The following is a 22,520-nucleotide window of genomic DNA, read 5'->3' as shown; positions in this document are numbered from 1 at the left end:
AGTTAAGAAAATATTTACTAAATAAACTAAAGTTTTTTTTAAGTAACACAATAATGAGGCTATATACACAAGCTCACAACAATATATCACTCTCAATCAAAAACACCTCTATCTCTTGGGTCCATTTTGAATGGGTGTCCCACTGTGTTGTGACACCACCACCTATTGGTCCCTTTGACAGCCCTACCTCCCAAACCTTCCAAAACCAAAGCCATGGCATCCTCTGTGATCAATGGAGACGGCAGCAAGATGGCCGATGCAGAGTGGTACTGGGGAGACATTTCCAGGTACAATTTATCTGGCTATATAATTAATCCAGTGTTAATGTCCACACTTGGTTAGTTACAGTTGAGACCACAATCTTCTGTTTCAAGAAGAAATGATTGTCACTTGTCACTCATCTTACTCACCCAGTTTTAGTGATGTAATCATGATATTTTTTCCAGAGAGGAGGTGAATGAGAAGATGAGAGACATGCCGGATGGGACTTTCTTGGTCCGAGACGCCTCAAGCAAGGTGCAAGGAGAATACACATTGACTCTCAGGTAAGGGTATTGATAATTTAGTCTGTCTGAAAGAGACTAGTTTGTCTCTCTTAAAATAATCTTCAAGTATTCCCTAGTCACTCGTTTCAAATGCAATGACGTTTCACCACTTTGGATAGCTTCCAGAGACTTTCACATAAGCTCTGTAACATTGCTCAACTGCTCTGGCCATTTCTAGAAAAGGAGGAAACAACAAGCTGATCAAGATCTTCCACCGAGGCGGCAGGTACGGCTTCTCTGAGCCGCTGACGTTTTCCTCTGTGGTGGAGCTCATCCTGCATTATCACCAGGAGTCACTGGCCCAGTACAACCCCAAGCTGGACTCGCGGCTACTGTACCCCATCTCCAAATATCAGCAGGTAGTAGAATGATTCTGTAATGTTGGTTTGACTTCTGGGCCTTATGTCAATGGGGTTACTTGGTTTTTAAATAGATATGAGAAAAGGAATGCAGCCTTCGAACAGCACCCTTATTCTTTCTGGAAGGCTTTACATTTCTTATGGCACATGCGTTAAGGAAAATCCCAAACCCATGGCATCCCCAAGAGGACTGCAATAGCGTGTCTGAAATGTTATCAAACAATTATGTTTAAGTGAGGAGAGTTTGCTTGCTGCCCCTCTATTTGATATACATTGAGCCCACATTGAGTGTTCTATAGCTCAACATCTTGCTGTGGTTGTATCACAACAACCTCTCCCTCAATGTGAGCAAAACAAAGGAGCTGATCGTGGACTAGAGGCATAACAGGCCCCCGTTAACATCAACAGGCCTGTAGTGGAGCGGGTCGAGAGTTTCAAGTTCCTTGGTGTCCACATCACCATCGATCTATCATGGTCCAAACACACCAAGACACACCAAGAAGAGGGCACAACAAAACCTTTTCTCCCTCAGGAGACTGAAAAGATTTGGCAATTGGTCCCCAGATCTCAAAAAGTTTGGCAGCTGCACCATCGAGATTATCCTGACCGGTTGCATCACCGCATGGTATGGCAACTGCTCGGCATCTGACCGTAAGGCGCTACAGAGGGTAATGCATACGGCCCAGTACATCACTGGGGCCAAGCTTCCTGCAATCCAGGACCTATATAATAGGCGGTGTCAGAGGAAAGCCCATAAAATTGTCAAAGACTCCAGTCACCCAAGTCATAGACTGTTCTCTCAGCTACCACATGGCAAGCGGTACAGGAGCGCCAAGTCTAGGACCAAGAGGCTCCTTAACAGCTTCTACCCCCAAGCCATAAGACTGCTGAACAATTAATCAAATGGCCACCGGACTATTACATTGACCCCCTCCATTGGTTTTGTACACTGCTGCTACATGCTGTTTATTATCTATGCATAGTCACTTCATCCCTACGTACATGTACAAATTACCTCTAAGCTGTACCCACACACACTGACTCGGTACCCCCTGAATATAGCCTCGTTATTGTGTTGATTTTTAGTATTGTTTACTCTATTTGATAAATGTTTTCTCAACTCTTCTTGAACTGCACTGTTGGTTAAGGGCTTGTCAGTAAGCATTTCACGGTAAGGTCTACACTTCTTGTATCTGGCGCATGTGACAAATAGTTTGATTTGGTTAGTTAATGGTCTTTGTTATTTCCAGGACCAGGTGGTGAAAGAGGACAACGTGGAAGCAGTAGGAGAGCAACTGAAGCTGTACCATGACCAGTACCAGGAGAAGAGCCGGGAATATGACGTCTTGTATGAAGAGTACACTCGCACCTCTCAGGTACATATTCAACACATCCATTTTCACTGTCACATTTGGGACTGGGTTCCATAGCACTTGAAATGAGCAAAACCTCGTCTGTTTTCCCTGTACTCCAGGAGTTACAGATGAAGCACACGGCCATCGAGGCCTTCACCGAGACCATCAATATCTTTGAGGAGCAGTGCGAGACCCAAGAGCGCTACAGCAAAGAGTACATTGACAAGTTCCACAGGGAGGGCAACAGCCAAGAGATTGAGAGGTATCTACATTGCCTGTTGTAGGATTTTCATGTTGTGATACAGGGTTTGAACTAGCCCTCTGACTGAAGCCTGTAGTGATCATGACTATGAAGTGGGGGACCTCCCAATCTTGTCGCTCCACCTTACAGAATCCAAAGTAATTCAGATAAGCTGAAGTCTCGTGTGACTGAGATCCATGACAGCAAGCGGAAGCTGGAGCAGGACCTGAAGGAGCAGGCGACGGACAACCGAGAGATCGACAAGAAGATGAACAGTCTGAAACCAGACCTCATGCAGCTGAGGAAGATCAGAGACCAGTACCTGGTGTAGGTTATACACACACACACACACACTTTACAATGCGAAACTGAAATGTTTAGGAACATGGGAACTAACCGTTAGCTTGTGTTAACGCCCCAGGTGGCTCAATCAGAAGGGCACCAGACAGAAGAAGATTAACGAGTGGCTTGGGATCAAGAACGACGTGGAAGAGTGAGTTAAACCAATGTGGCCGTCTGACAGTTGTGATGTTTAATGATGTCTTATCGTGTATCATATTGACCCTAGTTTCATCCCCTCTTCTCCCTCCCAGCCTATATTCTCTGGTGGATGAGATGGATGACCTGCCACACCATGACGAGCGCACCTGGTACGTGGGCGACATCAAGCGAGGCCAGGCCGAAGAGCTGCTAAGGGGCAGGGGTGACGGCACCTTCCTGATCCGAGACAGCCAGTCCCAGAAGGGCTCATATGCCTGCTCTGTAGCGTGAGTCCCATTAACCTGCTCTGTAGCGTGAGTCCCATTAACCTGCTCTGTAGCGTGAGTCCCATTAACCTGCTCTGTAGCGTGAGTCCCATTAACCCGCTCTGTAGCGTGAGTCCCATTAACCCGCTCTGTAGCGTGAGTCCCATTAACCTGCTCTGTAGCGTGAGTCCCATTAACCTGCTCTGTAGCGTGAGTCTCATTAACCTGCTCTGCGGTCACATAATGATTTGGGTTGGAAATACGACTAGACTGTTGGGTGGAGTTCAGCCAGGTTTGTCAGATGTTTTCCGGACTCACCAGCCGAGATGATGCCTGAAAATCTCAAACGCATGGGAAATGTGGGGACCATCTGAAAACATGGTTGGCCAATCTTATCCGCAAAGGACCGTTAAGCTGTAACACAACTGAGTCAGCTCATCCAAACCTATTGGACGGAGGAACATTTGGTATTGAGGCATATAGCAGGATCTTCAAAATTTATGGTGTCTTTATGCGGTCTGAAAACATTTGACAAACTTTTTGATTTTGTCCTGAAATATCACTTTGACTGCTGTGTTTGGGCGTGGTGTCTAACCAACTGTTCTGTTGTTGACTTCACGTCTGTACATGCAGCGTGGACGGGGACGTCAAGCACTGTGTGATATTCAAGACCTCCACGGGCTACGGTTTCGCCGAGCCTTACAACCTGTACAGCTCCCTGAGAGAGCTGATTCTCCACTACAGACACACTTCCCTGGTCCAGCACAACGACTCGCTGAATGTAACTCTGGCAATTCCTGTCCTAACCCAGCAGCAACCCAGATGAGACGCTCCGTCTCCCGGACAAGGCCCGGCACAGAGCAAAAACACACACAGAACTGAGACCACACACCCTCACTTTTCCCAACAAAAAAGCAAACAACTTTCTGAGCGTTGGGTTTGATAGGAGTGGAAGTGGCAGATATAATGACTGACTGGGTTTTGACTTTGAAGAGACCCTGTAAATGTTATATTTTTGTTAAATCTTTACAACACTACACAGTTTTAGGATAAAAATATGTTGACTATTTTAAAGTAACTGCTGTAGATTCCATTTTCCCTTTCAATGGAGGGAATTACTTTTTAAATCGACTTGTTAAGGGTGCCATTTTGGGGGGGTAGTAACTTTTTTCAACAGTTAAAGAGGCGTAAGGGTTGGACATGGAGAACAAAAATACCTAACAGACTTTCTGTTTTCATCAAGCGTTGCTGACATGGCTGGATGATTGGGAGATGTGGTAAAAGGCTTAACTCGTAGTGTTTTGTTGCAAGTTCATATTAATACACATTTTCTCCCACAGCGCTATGGGACGCATACAAAGAAAGCATTCTCCTTTCTGTGGACTCATTGCTATGTGCCCTGTCACATAAAGCAGAACATGTCTAGAAGACTAAATTCAGTACCAATGTGTTAATCAAAAAGATTAATTTGTCTTTTTCTGAAAGCTTTTTTTTTGTTGCAATCTATGTAAGACTGTTTAAAATAGTTTGAGGTTGATGATATTAGATGCTGGCATGGCCCCTGGTGTAGCTTGAGGACACTGATTGCTGTGACAGACAGTGACGAGTGTAATGTGAACTGGAGTTGCAGTCCTTGGTGGTGAAAGTGCCTTCTCTTCTAATCCTCGGTCTTCCATTCTCGTTCTGTTGATCAGAGTCAGTGTGGATGCCTTGCCCCAATCAGATGCCAAGTGTTTTGTACAGCACTGTGTATGAAACTAGAAATCTGAAATAGACCTGGCTATTGATTGCCTTGGAGCAGGGATGGGTAACTCCCTCAGACTTTTACCTGGGACTACTGCCACTGACTGCAGTGCACACATCTGGTTTCCCAGGTTAGGGTCAGGGCTCAGTGCACACATCTGGTTTCCCAGGTTAGGGTCAGGGCTCAGTGCACACATCTGGTTTCCCAGGTTAGGGTCAAGGCTCAGAGTGCACACATCTGGTTTCCCAGGTTAGGGTCAGGGCTCAGTGCACACATCTGGTTTCCCAGGTTAGGGTCAGGGCTCAGTGCACACATCTGGTTTCCCAGGTTAGGGTCAAGGCTCAGAGTGCACACATCTGGTTTCCCAGGTTAGGGTCAGGGCTCAGTGCACACATCTGGTTTCCCAGGTTAGGGTCAGGGCTCAGTGCACACATCTGGTTTCCCAGGTTAGGGTCAAGGCTCAGAGTGCACACATCTGGTTTCCCAGGTTAGGGTCAGGGCTCAGTGCACACATCTGGTTTCCCAGGTTAGGGTCAGGGCTCAGTGCACACATCTGGTTTCCCAGGTTAGGATCAGGGCTCAGTGCACACATTTGGTTTCCCAGGTCTCAATCAGTTGCTGACTTAAAGGAATGAATGAAAGCCAGCAGACACTCTTGAGGACTGAAGTTGCCCACCCCTGCATTACTGTGTGTATGATGGCGGTGTTGGATTTGTGCATGGTGTAAATGGATTTCCATTCATATTTTATAGTTGTGGATAGATGGTAGATCTTATGGGGGTTGTGTACCAGATATAAGAAGCATGGTCTTTTCACTACATTTTGACATTGGGTATGCGTATGCATCACATTGGATATGCAGTATGCATCACATTGGATATGCAGTATGCATCACATTGGATATGCAGTATGCATCACATTGGGTATGCAGTATGCATCACATTGGGTATGCAGTATGCATCACATTGGGTATGCAGTATGCATCACATTGGGTATGCAGTATGCATCACATTGGGTATGCAGTATGCATCACATTGGATATGCAGTATGCATCACATTGGGTATGCAGTATGCATCACATTGGGTATGCAGTATGCAGTCTCTCATTAAGGTAATAGTAGCCTAATTCCACAATTTACTTAATCGGACTTTACCTGCCACACTTTGTGAATGAGCTTCTTTCCCAGGAAACAAGTTGTACTGTAATGCTAACATATACACCAGATATTCTAGGTAGACTTGAAACACTACTTTGACAAACTGATTAGTACTATGCAGCGATTTAGACATACAACTTCACGATGCCTCATCAACATTGATTTTGATTCAAGTAAAATCACTGAATGAGTGATAACCTTTACACTTGTCATGTATTAATCAGACGTTGGTGCATTGTATTGCTCACTTTTAGGAGTGGTTAGATTGCCGTTCATGTTGGGATTGGTGTAAATCAACCTTTTATAGCTGACAACAATGTTGATGTTAATCTGGTTAACCTGTTCTTATGTTTGTCTGGTAGTTAGGTGAAAAGTGTCTCCTTGGAGAGCGATGACAATAATAGTCTGGACTATTTACTGAACATAGCTTTCAGAGTCCTGCTCAGTTCGACTGTCCTTCAGGTCAACGGATCTTTGAAAACTGGGACTATCTAGTTGATTTGTTTTGGCAAGAGAGAGTGCTGTATAAAAAAGAGTGTAAAAAATATGTTTCTGGTTTGTTTTCAAATTGCACACGGTGGCTCTGCATGCAGTATAAGACTACGTATGCCCTCCACTGACATGACCACAGCCAGGTTAAGACTAGCTAAAGATTTACACCAGATAATGTGATATAACCAAAGAGTGTTGGTGTCCATTACTGAGTGTTACTCAAAAGAACCACACAAACTGCCGCCATAGATTTTTCAACGAACCTGTTCTTAGGGATTACTTTCTTCATTCTCGAGTCGTTTAAAAAAGTATCTTAGTCTGTTTCCAGTTGCAGTTGGTTCTACAAAAACAATCAATTCAGAAAGATATCAATGTTTAAGTGAGATATGCCTCTTGGTGTGCTTAGACCTTTGTTTGTCACCTACTTATACGCGTGGCCGTAGAAGTAGAATCTACTAGTTCCTGCAATAATGCTGGGAATGCTAGATCTGTGGCAGCTAAGATGTCGAGATACCTCCTCATGCCGTACAATACTTGGATGTAATATTTTTGAGTTTTTGCTGTTTTTTGTAGAACCACCTGTAACTGGAAACTGACATTTTTCAGATACTTTCGTTATTCTCGATTCTGTGAAAAAAGTATTGCCAATAACAGGTTAGTTGAAAAATCTATGGCTGCGGTTTGTATGGGGCCTTTCTCTAACACCCAGTAATGGACACCAACATTCTTTGGTTATATCACATTCTCTGGCATACAATCTGTAGCTAGGTCTAGACAGTCTGTTCTCAGTGACATTGTTTCCCCTGGCCTTTTCTGTGGACTTGGGCTCCCGAGTGGCTCAGCGGTCTAAGGCACTGCATCTCTGTGCCAGAGGCGCCACTACAGACCCTGGTTCGATTCCGGCCGTGATTGGGAGTACCATAGGGCGGTCGACAATTGGCCCAGCGTCGTCCGGGGTAGGGTTTGGCCGGGGTAGGCAGTCACTGTAAATAAGAATTTGTTCTCAACTGACTTGCCTAGTTAAATAAAATAAATTATATTGCAGGTCGACAAAAGCTGTGCTTGATTTCTGTCTCAGACCGCTATGACGGTGCAATGTAAAACGACACATTTCCTCAGCTTGTGAGAAAGCCTGTGAGTGGGTACAAATTTGAGGCTTGAGTAGGGATGTCGCTGTGCCAATGTTAAAATCTGCTACTGTAAATGCACTACAAAGACATGAATAGGGAGCTCATGTTTCAGGAGTTTTATTATAATTTGACTTGAACAGGTTCATTAATTTACAATAATTGGCTATAATAGGTCAGAAACACTCCACATAGTGAACATCTCATTTTAAGACAAGGACGGCATCATTGGTGGCTCTTAATGGTCTGTTTGAAAGTGGCTTTTATGAAACCTGTTTGTGTTTTGTTATTTGTTCATCATAACCTGAGCAGATTTAATTGAATAAGCTAGTGTGAATACTTTTGGTGATATTCTTTACATTTATATTTCATGCTTATTTAGAGATTTAATTTCTCTAAATAACCAAATAGATTGAAAAGACTGTGAAAAGGCTGTTTACACAGGCAGCCCAATTATTTATTTCACTAATTGGTCTTTTGACCAATCAGATCAGCTCTGTGAAAATATCTGATGTGATTGGTCAAAAAAAACTAATGGCAAAAATATCAACAATAGGCTGCCTGTGTGGAAGCAGTGAACTTTTTTAGATTTTGTTATCGAGAATGAAACTGTCGTAGTATTTGTTGTATGTTGACTTTCAATAGTTGAAGACTGCTTGGTTTTTAGCTTTTGTATTTGTGAAACTGTGCTGAAAAGTATGTTAGATACTGCTATTTGATACACATAGTATGTGTATAATACTTGGCTGGAGTTCAGTAATTTGAAATGTAGAAATCCCCCCCCAAAACATTGCTAATGAACAGCAAAATGCACTTTTAAATTGACAAAATTCTGTACAATTATTGCATTACCTAATGAAAATATTGACTGCACTCCATATTATGTATTTTTCAGACTGGTAGTTTTGTATGGTACTAATGATAAACTTTAATAAAATTGTTAATTTTTAAGTTGTCAAAATGCCTGACATTTTTCCCCAAATTATTTTGACAAAAGCAATCCCTTGCTCAGAAGCCAATTGAGTGTAAATGTTGGGAGAATTGTGACATCTACTGTCACAACATGGTCATACAATCTATGATTTTCCTCACTGTAACCTTGGCAATTGTCTATGTAGTTAAGACACGTGATGGACTGTTATGTACTGCTATTTCTCTAATGTTGTGACTATATACATTATTAATGATCTATTAATGTTAATTCAGTCAATCAAGAATGATTCTACTCTGGCCTAAGTTTGAAGTTTGTTCTTATTCCTGTTTTGCCTACCAATTTGTCCCTGTATAAGAAGTGTCTGAAACGATGATATGGCTGTTGTGAGATGTCCAATGAGAGAGTTTGGTCAGAAGAATCCATCTCATCATCACAGCTAAGGATGATTGTTGTAGTCATTGGTGGAAGGAGCTCCAACCCACTCACTCTTCAAATTGGTCACAGTGTTGTCTGAGGGAAATGTTAAGGAAGGCTCTGGCTTCATTACCTGTAAGCAACATGAAGTTTGCATCGGTGTTAGTCCTTCTTTTTTTCTGCTCTACTTTCAAGAAATCCCATGGAAAGTCAAAGCCCAAACCGGGCTGTGAATACCCCCCATCTCAGTGGTGTAGGAGTTTGGAAATTGCAATAGAATGTGGGGTAAGTTTGGAGTATCGTTATCAAGTTCAAATAACTGCACTCGGACTTAATGCCAGTTGCTAGGTTCTGTTTTTAAGACTTTCATAAGATCTATTTATGTACCTTTTTTTTCTTGATTATACCCTGGTACTTTTGAATGTGTCGCATGCAGCCTACTACAGAAGTTATTCAGTTGAATGATTAAATAACCTGTCTTTACATTTTTTTTTTACAAATACACTTTCCAATGGCTAATCTCACCAAGCATTAAGACATTGCTATTCCATGTTATATAACAAGGTCAATATGTATATGTGAGTATCCCATGTTTATCAGGATTATCTGTTCAGTTTTAAATTACTGTTCAAAGAGTCCCTTGTCCATGGTTAAATGAGTCATGCTTTTGAAATTGAGTACCAGAGGTCCTAGATTTCCTGAGGGCATGTGACTGACACCAATCCTTAATGAGCTGTGTTTAGACAGGCAGCCCAATTCGCATATTTTTCTGAAAAACTAGGGTTTGCAAGTGGCATGGTTCCTACATTTACTTGTGTGAATTCCAGGCATATCTCAATATGAACAGAACATAAATAATTTGTCAAATTGAACGAGTTCCAGCCCAGCTTTCTCTGAACATGATTCCTGTCTAGGTTCAGAAGCAGTGTCTGGAGCTCAATGCCACCAGGCCCAATTCAGCAGTACCCAGAGTTGAGGTGACCCTGTACTATGAGAGCCTGTGTCCAGGCTGCAGGGTCTTCCTCACCCAGCAGCTCTTCCCTACCTGGGCCATGCTCCATGATATCATGGAGGTAAAACTGGTGCCCTACGGCAATGCGCAGGTAGGCCTCTTCTCAAGATGGAGAGTACTGAGTCGTGTTCAGTTTTTTTTGGGGGGGGGGGTTATTGGACAAGTTCAGGCTGTACCTCAGTACAGGCCTTTGATTGATAGATCTATCCACAGTCTCTGACTATTGAATAAATGAGAGCTTGTTTTGTGTTCATGCTGCAGCCTTTTTCCTGTTCTTTCACAGGAGCTTCCCTCAGGGAATTCTCCCTTCACCTGTGAACATGGGGAACCAGAGTGTCATAGCAACATGATTGAGGTGCGCTTGCCATTAAAATGGGAAATGTCTGAAGTTCTGCTTATAACTTGAATCACTAAAAATAGGTAATCTGTTCCTGAAATATAGTTTTTGTATTTCATACTTTCCCTTTAGGCATGTATTCTACATTCAGTGGGTCTGTACTCTGCCTTCCCTGTCATTGACTGCATGGAATCTGCAGCAAATGTTCTCGCCGCCGCCCAACCTGTGAGCATTGTACTGTTTTTAACTTAATGTTAAACTACTTGCATTCTTTTTAATTCAAAATGCATTTGTGAGGGCCTCCCGAGTGTCGCAGCCGGCCGCGACCGGGAGACCCATGGGGCGGTGCACAATTGGTCCAGCGTCATCCGGGTTAGGGGAGGGTTTGGCCGGCAGGGATGTCCTTGTCCCATCGCGCACTAGCGACTCCTGTGGTGGGCCAGACATGGTCGCACAGTGTTTCCCCCGATACGTTGGTGTAGCTGGCTTCCAGGTTAAATGGGCATTGTGTCAAGGTTGGGTTGTGTTTCGGAGGACGCATGGCTCTCAACCTTTTCCTCTCCCGAGTCTGTATGGGAGTTGCAGCGATGAGACAAGACTGTAACTACCAATTGGATACAACCTAATTGGGGTAAAAGTAACACAAAAAAATCAACAAATGCATTTGTGCACCTTTTCTGTTTACACATTAAGGGCTCTGGGTTATTGGTAACATGCATTCTGTTCTCCCCTAGTGCTTACAGCTACACGTCCCCTCCATGACGTGGGACAGTGTCACAACCTGTGTTAAGGGAGAGCTCGGACTCAAACTTATGCATGAGAACGCCCTGAAGACCAATGCTCTCAGTCCAGCCAAAACGCACGTTCCCTGGGTGACCATTAATAAGGTAGGACACTGCTGGGACTGAAACTAGGGGCACGATGTAGATACTACAGCAGGGTTATTCAACTCTTACTCTACGAGGGCTGGAGCCTGCTGGTTTTCTGATCTGATAATTAATTGCACACACCTGGTGTTCCAGGTCTAAATCGGTCCCTAATTAGAGGGGAACAATGGGTAGGGGCAATGGAACTGTCCAGAGTTGAATTTGAGGCATCTACAGATTATTAACTATAGTGTTACTGAGTACTGCTTTTTGAACAGATACACTGTGTATAGCAGGTCATGGAATCAAACTATGTGCCAAGGTCAAGCCTGTGCATGACTCTCCAATTCCTAATTTTTGTGTCTTTGCAGGAATACACAGGTGACTTTCAGGACAAAGCAATGTCATCACTTTTTAACTTGGTCTGCAAGATGTATAAGGTGAGTTGTGTGTGACTGGTCCTTGTTTGATCACTTTAAATGTAATTGAGTATTAAACGGTGTTCAACATGGTGTCATCGGCTGAGCTAAAATGTAATGATCACCCATTTTTGTCCACAGGGAGGAAAGCCCCCTGCCTGCACCGGAGCACAGAAGAAACTAGACAGGAGTCTGTGCTGAAACCAGCAGTCATTCTGCAAGCCATTCATGTTTTCAAAGTTTTCAAAGTACCAGTTTCTCTCATTCTCTTGAAAGACAATGCAAGTCCAACATAAATCATAAGTCGCTCATTTCTTTACTCTTGTTGCTGAAATGTATTGTAATACTTGTTATTCTGTGTGATACTGTGTCAAATAACTCCATATGTATTGATAATTTAACCCAATGCTAACAAGTTATGGTTCCATTTTGTATGAACAGATTTCTCTTTCAAGCCTAAGTGTGCATATAACTGTGGGGTCTGAAATTAAACATCCTTGATAAAGAATGAGCAGTAATGAGTAAAATATATTTAAATAATGAGTAATACATTATGCTCAAAGAAATTGGGAAATTATTTTATACTAATACAATTGCTCAGAAAGAGATTTTGTTTAACAAGTAATACTTTTCCCTCAAAAGGTAGGGGTCAAGATGGACACCCCAAAAGATTATAGTAAATAAAGTAGTCAGTTTATTTGGTCCCATATTCCTAGCACACAATTACAAACTTGTTGGATGCATTTGATTAATTTTTGCCCAATGGAAACACTCCTAAATATTTGGATGCTACAATGAGTACGGATCCTCCTGAATGAGTCATGATTGAGAAAGTTAGTGGGTCAAAGATCATACACCCAAGACAATCTCACCTTTACCAATAACGCAGGATGTTGGCATGTTTTTGGGGTATGATTTTTGACCCTCTAACTTTGTCATTATTCAAAGATTAGGCGGGGATTGATGCCGCGTTCACATGCTAGTCGGAACTAAACTCAGAAATATGACTTGCTTACTGGTTGTAGTTCTATACGTGCAGAGTTCAACCAGTTAGCGGAAATTAGAGTTTCTTAGTTCCGACAAGCACGAACGAGGCATCAAACCAACACAGTTTAATTACTTCCGAACAGCGATAGATTTAATCAGATTCACAAATACAGGTTTCCATAATTTATTGGCATTTTCACTGAACTACAGAAATGTTTTTAAAAATTACTTTTAAATTAAGCAAATTTATAAAATATTTTTGGCTCCGGAAAAATTAAGATCTCTTACCGTACTTACATACTACTGTCCAACATTGCGGATAAAAAAGACACACAGAACAATCCCCGTAATGGTATACCATGTCAGTTTCAGCAAAGCAATAAAGGGACCAAGAGTCACCATTCTAACTTCTCGAACTTCTCTTCTCTGACACATTTAACACTGAATGACACTGATTTATGTACGTTTTACCCACGATACAGCTCAGCTCCTCTCCAGTCACAATTTAAGGCTCTTATTTGAGCTGTTTGCTTATTATTCCCAAACATGAGTGAATAGAATATGGTCAAGTTATTTATGAATACTTGTGTACTTTTCCCCTGCCTTACCAGGAAAAGAGTAAGTGGGAAATACTTTAGTGTTAGTTCCCAGGCAAGTTGACTATGCTGGAGCTGTTGAATTTTATTTTCAGATTTCACTGTCCTCCATTAAGGATAATTGAGTGATCTTTTTTATATACACTGAACAAAAATGTAAAACGCAACAATTTCAGAGTTTACTGAGTTACAGCTGTGCGGAGCATCCCAAATATGCTCAATGTGTGATATTTCTGGTGACTGTGCAGGCCATGGAAGAACCGGGACATTTTTAGCTTCTAGGAATTATGTACAGATCCTTGCATTATCATGCTGAAACATGAGGTGATGGCGGCGGATTAATGGCACGACAATGGCCCTCACGATCTCATCATGGTATTTCTGTGCATTCAAATTGCCATCGATAAAATGCAATTGTTGTTCGTTGTCTGTAGCATATGCCTGCAAATACCATAACTCCACTTTGTTCACAACGTTGACATCTGCAAATCGCTCACCCACACAACACCATCTGCCCGATAAAGTTGAAACTGGGATTTATCTGTGAAGAGCACACTTCTCCAGTGTGCTAGTGGCATCAGCTGTCCGCGTAGCTCTGTTGGACGTTACTGCAGTCAGCTCACTCTAAACTTGTGTGACATTGTGTTGTGAGAAAACTGCACATTTTAGAGTGGCCTTTATTGTGCCCAGCACAATAAATGATCCTGCCATTTAATCAGCCTCTTGATATGCCTCACCTGTCAGGATTATCTTGGCAAAGGAGAAATAAGACATTTGAGAAGCCTTTTGAGCGTATGGGGGGAAAAAACTGTTCAGTGTACTTATATTTGGCAGGGGCTAGTTAAGTTGTACAGTATTGGTTTAACTTAAAAATTAGGGTGCAATCAGCGAACGCAATTAATATAAATTAACTTTGAAAATTTATGTTTGTGGTCAATTGACATTCACATACTGTAGGTAAAAGCTATAGCCTTGTGAAGAGCAGAGCATAAGGGCTGAAGCGTTACAGATTATGCGATATGATGGTAACTTCTGATCGAGCTGACATATGCAGCGTTTACTGTGCAGTCTCCGTTATTCAGGAACATTGCCTTCAAATGCCAATAACGCTGAACTTCTGCAATACGGATTGAATAGAGCTCTACATTGAAGCATTACATCCAACATATAAAGTCAAGTTATTACAATTTCCATTAAAATTATAGCATAATTCTAACTGATAATTGCTGAAACTCAACACATTTTAAAGTCAAACTTTGACATGATTACAATCAACAGTTCAGAGAGAACTTTGTTCAACATTTCATAACGACTTAGGTTGGCAAATTTTGCGCAAATTCCAAAGATTTTCCCTATAAACTAGTTTCTTCAAGAACAAATCAATCAAGACATTAGGGGCTTATTCAGGCGAATAAAAAAGTATCCAATGTCAATACAGAATGTACAGTATTGTGAAAACCAGACATGGTTTTCTGTTGTGTACTACAGGGAATAATATCAACGCTGTTCATTACATTTCTATCTGAAACTTTCAAAGCATCACACACTACTGAATAAGCCCTAATTAGTCCACAATGTGGCCCTGTTCAGAAACAACCACTAACCCTTCCACACTTCTGGAGATCTGACAGGATTTTATAGGTTTAAAAGGTTCAATGCAGCCGTTTTTATCTCAATATCAAATTATTTCTGGGTAACAATTAAGATAATTTTCAATTAAAATTCTCAAAAAGAAACAAATGGCTTGCCAAAATACCATTTCTCCAGCAAGAATTTAGCTAGGACTGTCAGAGTGGTCCGAGGAACCTAATGGGAGGGATGTGTAACCTGAACTAGCTGTTAAAGTGCATTATCATAATTGTCACAATTTCACAGTATTATTCCAACCTCAGTGTTGAAATGTATATATAAAACACAGGATATCACGTTTTTGACTGCATGCCCCTTTAAGCTACATGACAATGTCTCCATCTCACTCTCTGCTAGGTTGAATTTTCTCCCTATTGCTAGGCGTTAGGCCTAGGGGTTGTTTCTGGACAGGAACTACAGCCTTCCATGGCTGACCACTAAAATCATGGTTTGGCTCAAGTTCTTTAGAACTGAATGGGCTTCCTCTACAACAAAAAGTGTAAAGTGCTACTGTATGATGGAGACACCCTGATAATGATGCTTACAAAGCTCAGAGACAAACAGATCTGGGGTGTGTTCGTTACGTCTTGCAACGGAAATCATTTACCAAAGCAAACCGAGCAAATGAAACGAAACGGGGACAGACCTACCTGAATTTTTCCAGTAGAAACCAGTTTTCCGGTTTGCAACAGAATCGGTGAAATGAATACACCCATGGTGAGGACACCCAATATATATATAACAAAACGGAACCATTTCAAATCAAATAGAAAATGTGACAACGTAAAACATAATCAGATGGAAACATACAACTTTACAAACATGAGTGTAAGCGGTGTTAGTCTAGATTTAAAACAACTTGTATTGGGTACCCCAATCAACCATAGTACTTCGGGATTTTGAAATACAATTTACTGGTACTGTTCGTTTCATATTTTATATTTAAATTGCTTTAGTTCTCAAATTCATTAATTAACTTTTCAATTGAGATCAATAGAGGTCGCCAGACAAATATGTATTTTTGCATAACTTGAAGCGGTAAGGTTCTAAGAGCTGTTTGTCATCAGTAACACAACTCTAAACAGGCAGTCTCCGTTAAGGGGTACCCAAGACGTCCATGCTACATTAAAATCATTTATATCTCGTCATACCCTGAGGTTTAAGTTACAATTCTCTCACTATTCAGGTACATACTGGATTTGGTAAAACATTCACATAATTCTCAGAGACAAACTAAATAAAATATACTACTTTATGCTGACTGAATTCAAAATGTGTGGTGCAAAAGTTCCAAGACCCTGTAAAATTATTACAATCCTTGCAATATTCCATTGAATATCTATATTCCATTATTTTGAGGAAGACATCGTTTTCTCAGTATAATTCCTTGCTTCGATCAGGTGAGACTGGTTAGCTTGTGGTCAGTTCTCTACCTTCGAGTCTAAGACACTTTCCGCCCAGAATCAACTACAGAATGCAGGACTAAAAAGTCCTATCTCGCACACAGAAGAAAATAGAGAATAAAACGATACTTCTTGTTCTACAATATTAAAAGTGTTAAGGTGTCTCCAGTGTAAAGGAACTGTTGTCATTACAGACTTGATAGAAATCCCACCCTGCATGTCCAATTGCTGCTGGGACCCACAAACCAAGGCAGGGATGGAATAAGTTGAAGGGAGGGCCAAGGTTTGTGTTACGTGCCAAGCCGTAGGTAAGCTACACTACTGCCTTCCTGGCCCAGTTCTCTGTCCCTATCGCCTATGTCGTCCGCGCCCACCCCGGGGCCCAACGTTCTGAGAAGGTCGGGGCTCCTAACCGACATGGTGGCCAGACTGAGGGCCCGGCCAGGGTGGGGGGAGGGGGGCCGGTATCTGCTGCTGGGCTCTGGGGATAGAGACAGGGCCGGGGTCTTCCTAGAGGTCTCTCCCCCCTGTGACGTCTCCTCCTCGGGGGGGCTCTCCAGGTCTGAGTCACCCTCCTCCTCCTCCTCCAGGGTGAGTTCAAACTGGAACTTGTCCCCAGCGGAGGCGCAGCATCCCCCCGGTGTGGCTTCCAGGGCTCCTGGCCCCCCGTCAAGATCCCTGTCCTCAAGTGTGGGTGAGGGGCTGCGCTGGATCATACTTTGGTACCACTCCCGGTTGTCCTCCAGGGTATCTAGGATGTCCTGGGCGTCAGGGTGGACCAGGTCAGCCCACGTCTCCCACAGAGGGTGGACGATGTAGTCTATGAATCCCACCTACAGAGGGGAGTAAAGATGAGAGATATAAACACACACTGTTTTGGTGGGTTTCAACAGACATTATGACAATAATTTGCCAGCAACAGTCTGTTAAGCAGTGACAGAGACCTGCGGGTGGGTTTGCAGATTCTTGTGTCTGCATGTGTTAAGAGAGTCTGCATGCCTCGTGTGGCTGGATGCACGCTATGCACACTACGGTACCTGGGTCTTCTCGATGGAGGCATTATGTTTGTCACACATAGGGCTGATCTCAATTCCCTTGTCCCTCTCCCTGTCCCCCTGGGTGAAGAACTCCACCATGATGCGGTCGGTCCACTTACGGTAGACCTCCAGGGGCTTGGTGGGGTTACTGAGGTCAGCACAGTGAACCATGTTCTGAAGGACCTGGAGACACACGGAGGCCCATGTTAGTTCTTGGTTTATCTGTTGTTTAGATATTTTTTGAAGAAGTATATCATTTTTCATTCATATTGATTTTGTCATTTATATTTCAGACATTTATATAGAAACCTTGAATGTACATGACACTATGAAGTCTTGAGTTATTTTAGACAACTGCACTAATCACACTTGTCTCCAGTAGACAGTTCAGACTCAACACCATCGTCCATCTCAAAGATCTGAAGGGCTTTCTTTCCTCATCTCCCCTCAAATTGCTTTCACCTGTCCTGTATCCACATATTGTCGCTGTCTGATGAAAACCTCTCATCTCTAAAACAGAACCTTTTCAGGATATTTAATTTCCATATTTTCCCATGAACAAACATAGAATTATGACACTTCAGAAGCTATTTTGAATACACTTTATTGGTCCTAGATTCATGTTCAGAGTACAATGAGGGGAGTTACTGCTTTCAATAAATAAAAATAAAAAACATTTGCCAAATAAAGTTATTAGGTTTTCATCAGACAGCGACAATATTCAGATAAATGCAGATGTGTGAGACGGAGAATAGAAGAGGAAGTCACTGTAGACTACTAATATGTGGCCAGTGGTGTGTCTACTCTAGGAATGACCTCTGACCTGGATGCGGTCTGAGTAGTTGTCCAGCAGCAGCACTCCAAGACTGGTCACCTTCTTGGTCTCCACCATGGTCTTCAGGTCAGCCAGGAAGTTCATATGCTTGGACATGTCAGTGGCCAACACCTGCAGAGGACAATACCAAACATCTTTTATTATGAACATTATGTTCCGCCTGGCTACTCCTACCTCGGCCAACAGCTCCGGCCCCCCCGCAGCTCCTCGCCCAAGCCTCTCCAGGTTCTCCTTTACCCAAATCCAGATAACAGATGTTCTGAAAGAGCTGCAAAACCTGGACCCGTATAAATCAGCTGGGCTTAACAATCTGGACCCTCTATTTCTGAAACTATCCGCCGCCATTGTCGCAACCCCTATTTACCAGCCTGTTCAACCTCTCTTTCATATCGTCTGAGATCCCCAAGGATTGGAAAGCTGCTGCAGTCATCCCCCTCTTCAAAGGGGGAGACACCCTGGACCCAAACTGTTACAGACCTATATCCATTCTGCCCTGCCTATCTAAGGTCTTCGAAAGCCAAGTCAACAAACAGGTCACTGACCATCTCGAAACCCACCGTACCTTCTCCGCTATGCAATCTGGTTTCCGAGACGGTCACGGGTGCACCTCAGCCACACTCAAGGTACTAAACGACATCATAACCGCCATCGATAAAAGACAGTACTGTGCAGCCGTCTTCATCGACCTTGCCAAGGCATTCGACTCTGTCAATCACCAGATTCTTATCGGAAGACTCAGTAGCCTCGGTTTTTCGGATGACTGCCTTGCCTGGTTCACCAATTACTTTGCAGACAGAGTTCAGTGTGTCAAATCGGAGGGCATGCTGTCCGGTCCTCTGGCAGTCTCTATGGGGGTGCCACAGGGTTCAATTCTCGGGCCGACTCTTTTCTCTGTATAAATCAATGATGTTGCTCTTGCTGCGGGCGATTCCCTGATCCACCTCTACGCAGACGACACCATTCTATATACTTTCGGCCCGTCATTGGACACTGTGCTATCTAACCTCCAAACGAGCTTCAATGCCATACAACACTCCTTCCGTGGCCTCCAACTGCTCTTAAACGCTAGTAAAACCAAATGCATGCTTTTCAACCGATCGCTGCATGCACCCGCATGCCCGACTAGCATCACCACACTGAATGGTTCCGACCTTGAATATGTGGACACCTATAAGTACCTAGGGTACTTACCCAACATTATTCATCTCATATGCATACGTATATACTGTACTCTACATCATCGACTGCATTCTTATGTAATACATGTATCACTAGCCACTTTAACTATGCCACTTTGTTTACTTTGTCTACATACTCATCTCATATGTATATACTGTACACGATACCATCTACTGTATGCTGCTCTGTACCATCACTCATTCATATATCCTTATGTACATATTCTTTATCTCCTTACACTGTGTATAAGACAGTAGTTTTGGAATTGTTAGTTAGATTACTTGTTGGTTATCACTGCATTGTCGGAACTAGAAGCACAAGCATTTCGCTACACTCGCATTAACATCTGCTAACCATGTGTATGTGACAAATACAATTTGATTTGATTTGATTTGAGGTGTCTGGCTAGACTGCAAACTCTCCTTCCAGACCCATATCAAACATCTCCAATCGAAAATCAAATCAAGAGTCGGCTTTCTATTCCACAACAAAGCCTCCTTCACTCACGCTGCCAAGCTTACCCTAGTAAAACTGACTATCCTACCGATCCTCGACTTCGGCGATGTCATCTACAAAATCGCTTCCAACACTCTACTCAGCAAACTGGATGCAGTTTATCACAGTGCCATCCGTTTTGTCACTAAAGCACCTTATACTACCCACCACTGCGACTTGTATGCTCTAGTCGGCTGGCCCTCGCTACATATTCGTCGCCAGACCCACTGGCTCCAGGTCATCTACAAGGCCATGCTAGGTAAAGCTCCGCCTTATCTCAGTTCACTGGTCACGATGGCAACACCCATCCGTAGCACGCGCTCCAGCAGGTGTATCTCACTGATCATCCCTAAAGCCAACACCTCATTCGGCCGCCTTTCGTTCCAGTACTCTGCTGCCTGTGACTGGAACGAATTGCAAAAATCGCTGAAGTTGGAGACTTTTATCTCCCTCACCAACTTCAAACATCTGCTATCTGAGCAGCTAACCGATCGCTGCAGCTGTACATAATCTATTGGTAAATAGCCCACCCATTTTCACCTACCTCATCCCCACAGTTTTTATTTTTTTACTTTTCTGCTCTTTTACACACCAATATCTCTACCTGTACATGATCATCTGATCATTTATCACTCCAGTGTTAATCTGCAATATTGTAATTATTCGCTACCTCCTCATGCCTTTTGCACACATTGTATATAGACCCCCCTTTTTTTCTACTGTGTTATTGACTTGTTAATTGTTTACTCCATGTGTAACTCTGTGTTGTCTGTTCACACTGCTATGCTTTATCTTGGCCAGGTCGCAGTTGCAAATGAGAACTTGTTCTCAACTAGCCTACCTGGTTAAATAAAGGTGAAATAAATAAATAAATAAAATGTAGAAACTGCTTATGTTGGGCCTCTGGGTTTAGAAATTCTATGGCAATACCAATTAATCACACTGACTTCAGTCACTAATTCCAAAGGGTCAGTGGGTTAGAGCATGGTGCCGCATACATCCAGGGTTGTGTTGTGGTTTTGATACTGAATATACTCTTTCACTGTGTGAAATGTAAGTGACTTTGGGGAAAAGTGTCTGCTAAATGGCCATATCTTTATGATGTCGGCTCATTCATTATGTTTAACTATGATAACATGGAGGAGTGTAGATAATATTTCATTTCTATTCAATTCCAATTCATTCGGTCAGTGCCTCACCATGTCGATGACCATCTTCCTGAGGGACTGCCCCTGTTTCTTGCTGAGGCTCTGGAAGATGTCACAGTTGTCCTCCTGTAGCAGCTTGAAGCCCACAGCCAGGTGGTGGTTCTCCAGGACAGAAGCGTCGTTGTACATCAGAGCCAGCTCAGAATCTACAGTAGGAACACCCATTAGTAAAGCAACAACAATTCCAAGGCACTCCCTGTATAACTACAAAAACGTATTCATTAGGTTCAAAATAACGGAATAAACAATTTCTCCAGAGATCAAACTCCGCCTTACAGATGCTATAATGTAGTCTTCACAGTAGTAGAGGCCAGACACATTTTGCTCCAAAGGACATATCCTTTAATTAGATCTAATGAGTGAGATTGCTAGTGAGGGATGAAACTGACTTGTGTTGATGAGGAACTGGTTGGACACTCCGGGGTGATCTACATCGTGTATAGCACTGCTAAACAGAGCAGCCATGATCTCCAGGTCAGTGAAGACAGCCTGAAAACAAAAAACAGACCATTTTTTTGTTACTATTACTGCAAGAGATGAGTGATGGTGTCGAAGGGGATGACTACCGCCTTATTGGCTCTTAACCAATCATGCTATTTTGTTAGTTTTTTTGCGTTGTTCATAACTTGTTTTGTATATAATGTTGCTGATACCGTCTCTTATGACCAAAAAGAGCTTCTGGACACCAGAACTGCGATTGCTCAACTCAAACTGGACAAAGAGTTCTTCTTCAATGAGTCGGACGGGAGGGATATACTACAGACACCCGACCAGGCCCAGATATGAATTTCTATCAGCATGTTAAATGTGCAACCAGAGGGAAAACATTCTAGACCACCTTTCCTTCACACACAGAGACGCGTACAAAGCTCACCCTCGCCCTCCATTTGGCAAATCTGACCATAATTCTATCCTCCTGATTCCTGCTTACAAGCAACAATTAAAGCAGCAAGGACCAGTGAGTCAGCCTATAAAAAAATGGTCAGATGAAGCAGATGCTAAACTACAGGACTGTTTTGCTAACACAGACTGGAATATGTTCCAGGATTCTTCCGATGGCATTGAGGAGTACACCAGATCAGTCACTGGCTATATCAATAAGTGCATCAAGGACATCGTGCCCACAGTGACTGTACGTACATACTCCAACCAGAAGCCATGGATTGTTGATCCATCAGCCTGCTTTCCTTCGTCATTTCTGGTCACAACTTGCAGACTTGTTTACGTGCTGCTGTGCGTTTTGTTGATAAACTTACTTTGCTACCTGACAACTTTACGATTTCTACTTTTAATTACATTTACATTTACATTTAAGTCATTTAGCAGACGCTCTTATCCAGAGCGACTTACAAATTGGTGCATTCACCTTATGACATCCAGTGGAACAACCACTTTACAATAGT

The 22,520-nt window shown here is 42.7% G+C and overlaps 3 protein-coding genes across 12 annotated transcripts in view; 2 read left to right on the top strand and 1 right to left on the bottom strand.

Moving 5' to 3' along the window:
• Positions 1 to 8,241, top strand: part of LOC123998115 (phosphatidylinositol 3-kinase regulatory subunit gamma-like) — a 31,924-nt gene extending 23,683 nt beyond the window's left edge. For all 3 annotated transcript variants that reach the window (XM_046303042.1, XM_046303060.1, XM_046303051.1), the window contains 9 exons: positions 182 to 287; positions 447 to 545; positions 724 to 904; positions 2,155 to 2,280; positions 2,379 to 2,521; positions 2,651 to 2,827; positions 2,922 to 2,993; positions 3,094 to 3,267; positions 3,880 to 8,241. In XM_046303042.1, the coding sequence (XP_046158998.1) occupies positions 182 to 287; positions 447 to 545; positions 724 to 904; positions 2,155 to 2,280; positions 2,379 to 2,521; positions 2,651 to 2,827; positions 2,922 to 2,993; positions 3,094 to 3,267; positions 3,880 to 4,072 (1,271 nt within the window). In that variant the 3' untranslated portion in view covers positions 4,073 to 8,241. The remainder of the gene's footprint in view (positions 1 to 181; positions 288 to 446; positions 546 to 723; positions 905 to 2,154; positions 2,281 to 2,378; positions 2,522 to 2,650; positions 2,828 to 2,921; positions 2,994 to 3,093; positions 3,268 to 3,879) is intronic.
• A 147-nt stretch (positions 8,242 to 8,388) lies between these two features.
• Positions 8,389 to 12,175, top strand: si:dkey-197i20.6 (gamma-interferon-inducible lysosomal thiol reductase). The gene is made up of 7 exons (XM_046303073.1): positions 8,389 to 9,399; positions 10,029 to 10,217; positions 10,410 to 10,481; positions 10,596 to 10,688; positions 11,198 to 11,350; positions 11,701 to 11,769; positions 11,890 to 12,175. The coding sequence occupies exons 1-7, from the start codon at positions 9,220 to 9,222 to the stop codon at positions 11,947 to 11,949; spliced, it is 816 nt and encodes a 271-aa protein (XP_046159029.1). The 5' UTR covers positions 8,389 to 9,219; the 3' UTR covers positions 11,950 to 12,175.
• A 728-nt stretch (positions 12,176 to 12,903) lies between these two features.
• Positions 12,904 to 22,520, bottom strand: part of LOC123998083 (cAMP-specific 3',5'-cyclic phosphodiesterase 4C-like) — a 162,398-nt gene continuing 152,781 nt past the window's right edge. For all 8 annotated transcript variants that reach the window (XM_046302965.1, XM_046302984.1, XM_046303011.1 and 5 more), the window contains 5 exons: positions 21,507 to 21,606; positions 21,109 to 21,263; positions 18,224 to 18,346; positions 17,401 to 17,583; positions 12,904 to 17,196 (listed from right to left, as the gene is read on the bottom strand). In XM_046302965.1, coding sequence (XP_046158921.1) covers positions 16,654 to 17,196; positions 17,401 to 17,583; positions 18,224 to 18,346; positions 21,109 to 21,263; positions 21,507 to 21,606 — 1,104 coding nt within the window. In that variant the 3' untranslated portion in view covers positions 12,904 to 16,653. The remainder of the gene's footprint in view (positions 17,197 to 17,400; positions 17,584 to 18,223; positions 18,347 to 21,108; positions 21,264 to 21,506; positions 21,607 to 22,520) is intronic.

This window comes from Oncorhynchus gorbuscha, linkage group LG02 (genome assembly GCF_021184085.1).
Source record: "Oncorhynchus gorbuscha isolate QuinsamMale2020 ecotype Even-year linkage group LG02, OgorEven_v1.0, whole genome shotgun sequence".
In the NCBI taxonomy this organism is placed as follows: domain Eukaryota; kingdom Metazoa; phylum Chordata; class Actinopteri; order Salmoniformes; family Salmonidae; genus Oncorhynchus; species Oncorhynchus gorbuscha.
This window is presented reverse-complemented; position numbering and strand designations above follow the sequence as displayed.

Coding starts and splice junctions, on each gene's coding strand:
- si:dkey-197i20.6 (XM_046303073.1), top strand. CDS start 9,220: ATGTTAAGGAAGGCTCTGGCTTCATTACCTGTAAGCAACATGAAGTTT. Junction 9,400..10,028: donor AAATTGCAATAGAATGTGGG/GTAAGTTTGGAG, acceptor ATTCCTGTCTAG/GTTCAGAAGCAGTGTCTGGA. Junction 10,482..10,595: donor GTCATAGCAACATGATTGAG/GTGCGCTTGCCA, acceptor CTTTCCCTTTAG/GCATGTATTCTACATTCAGT.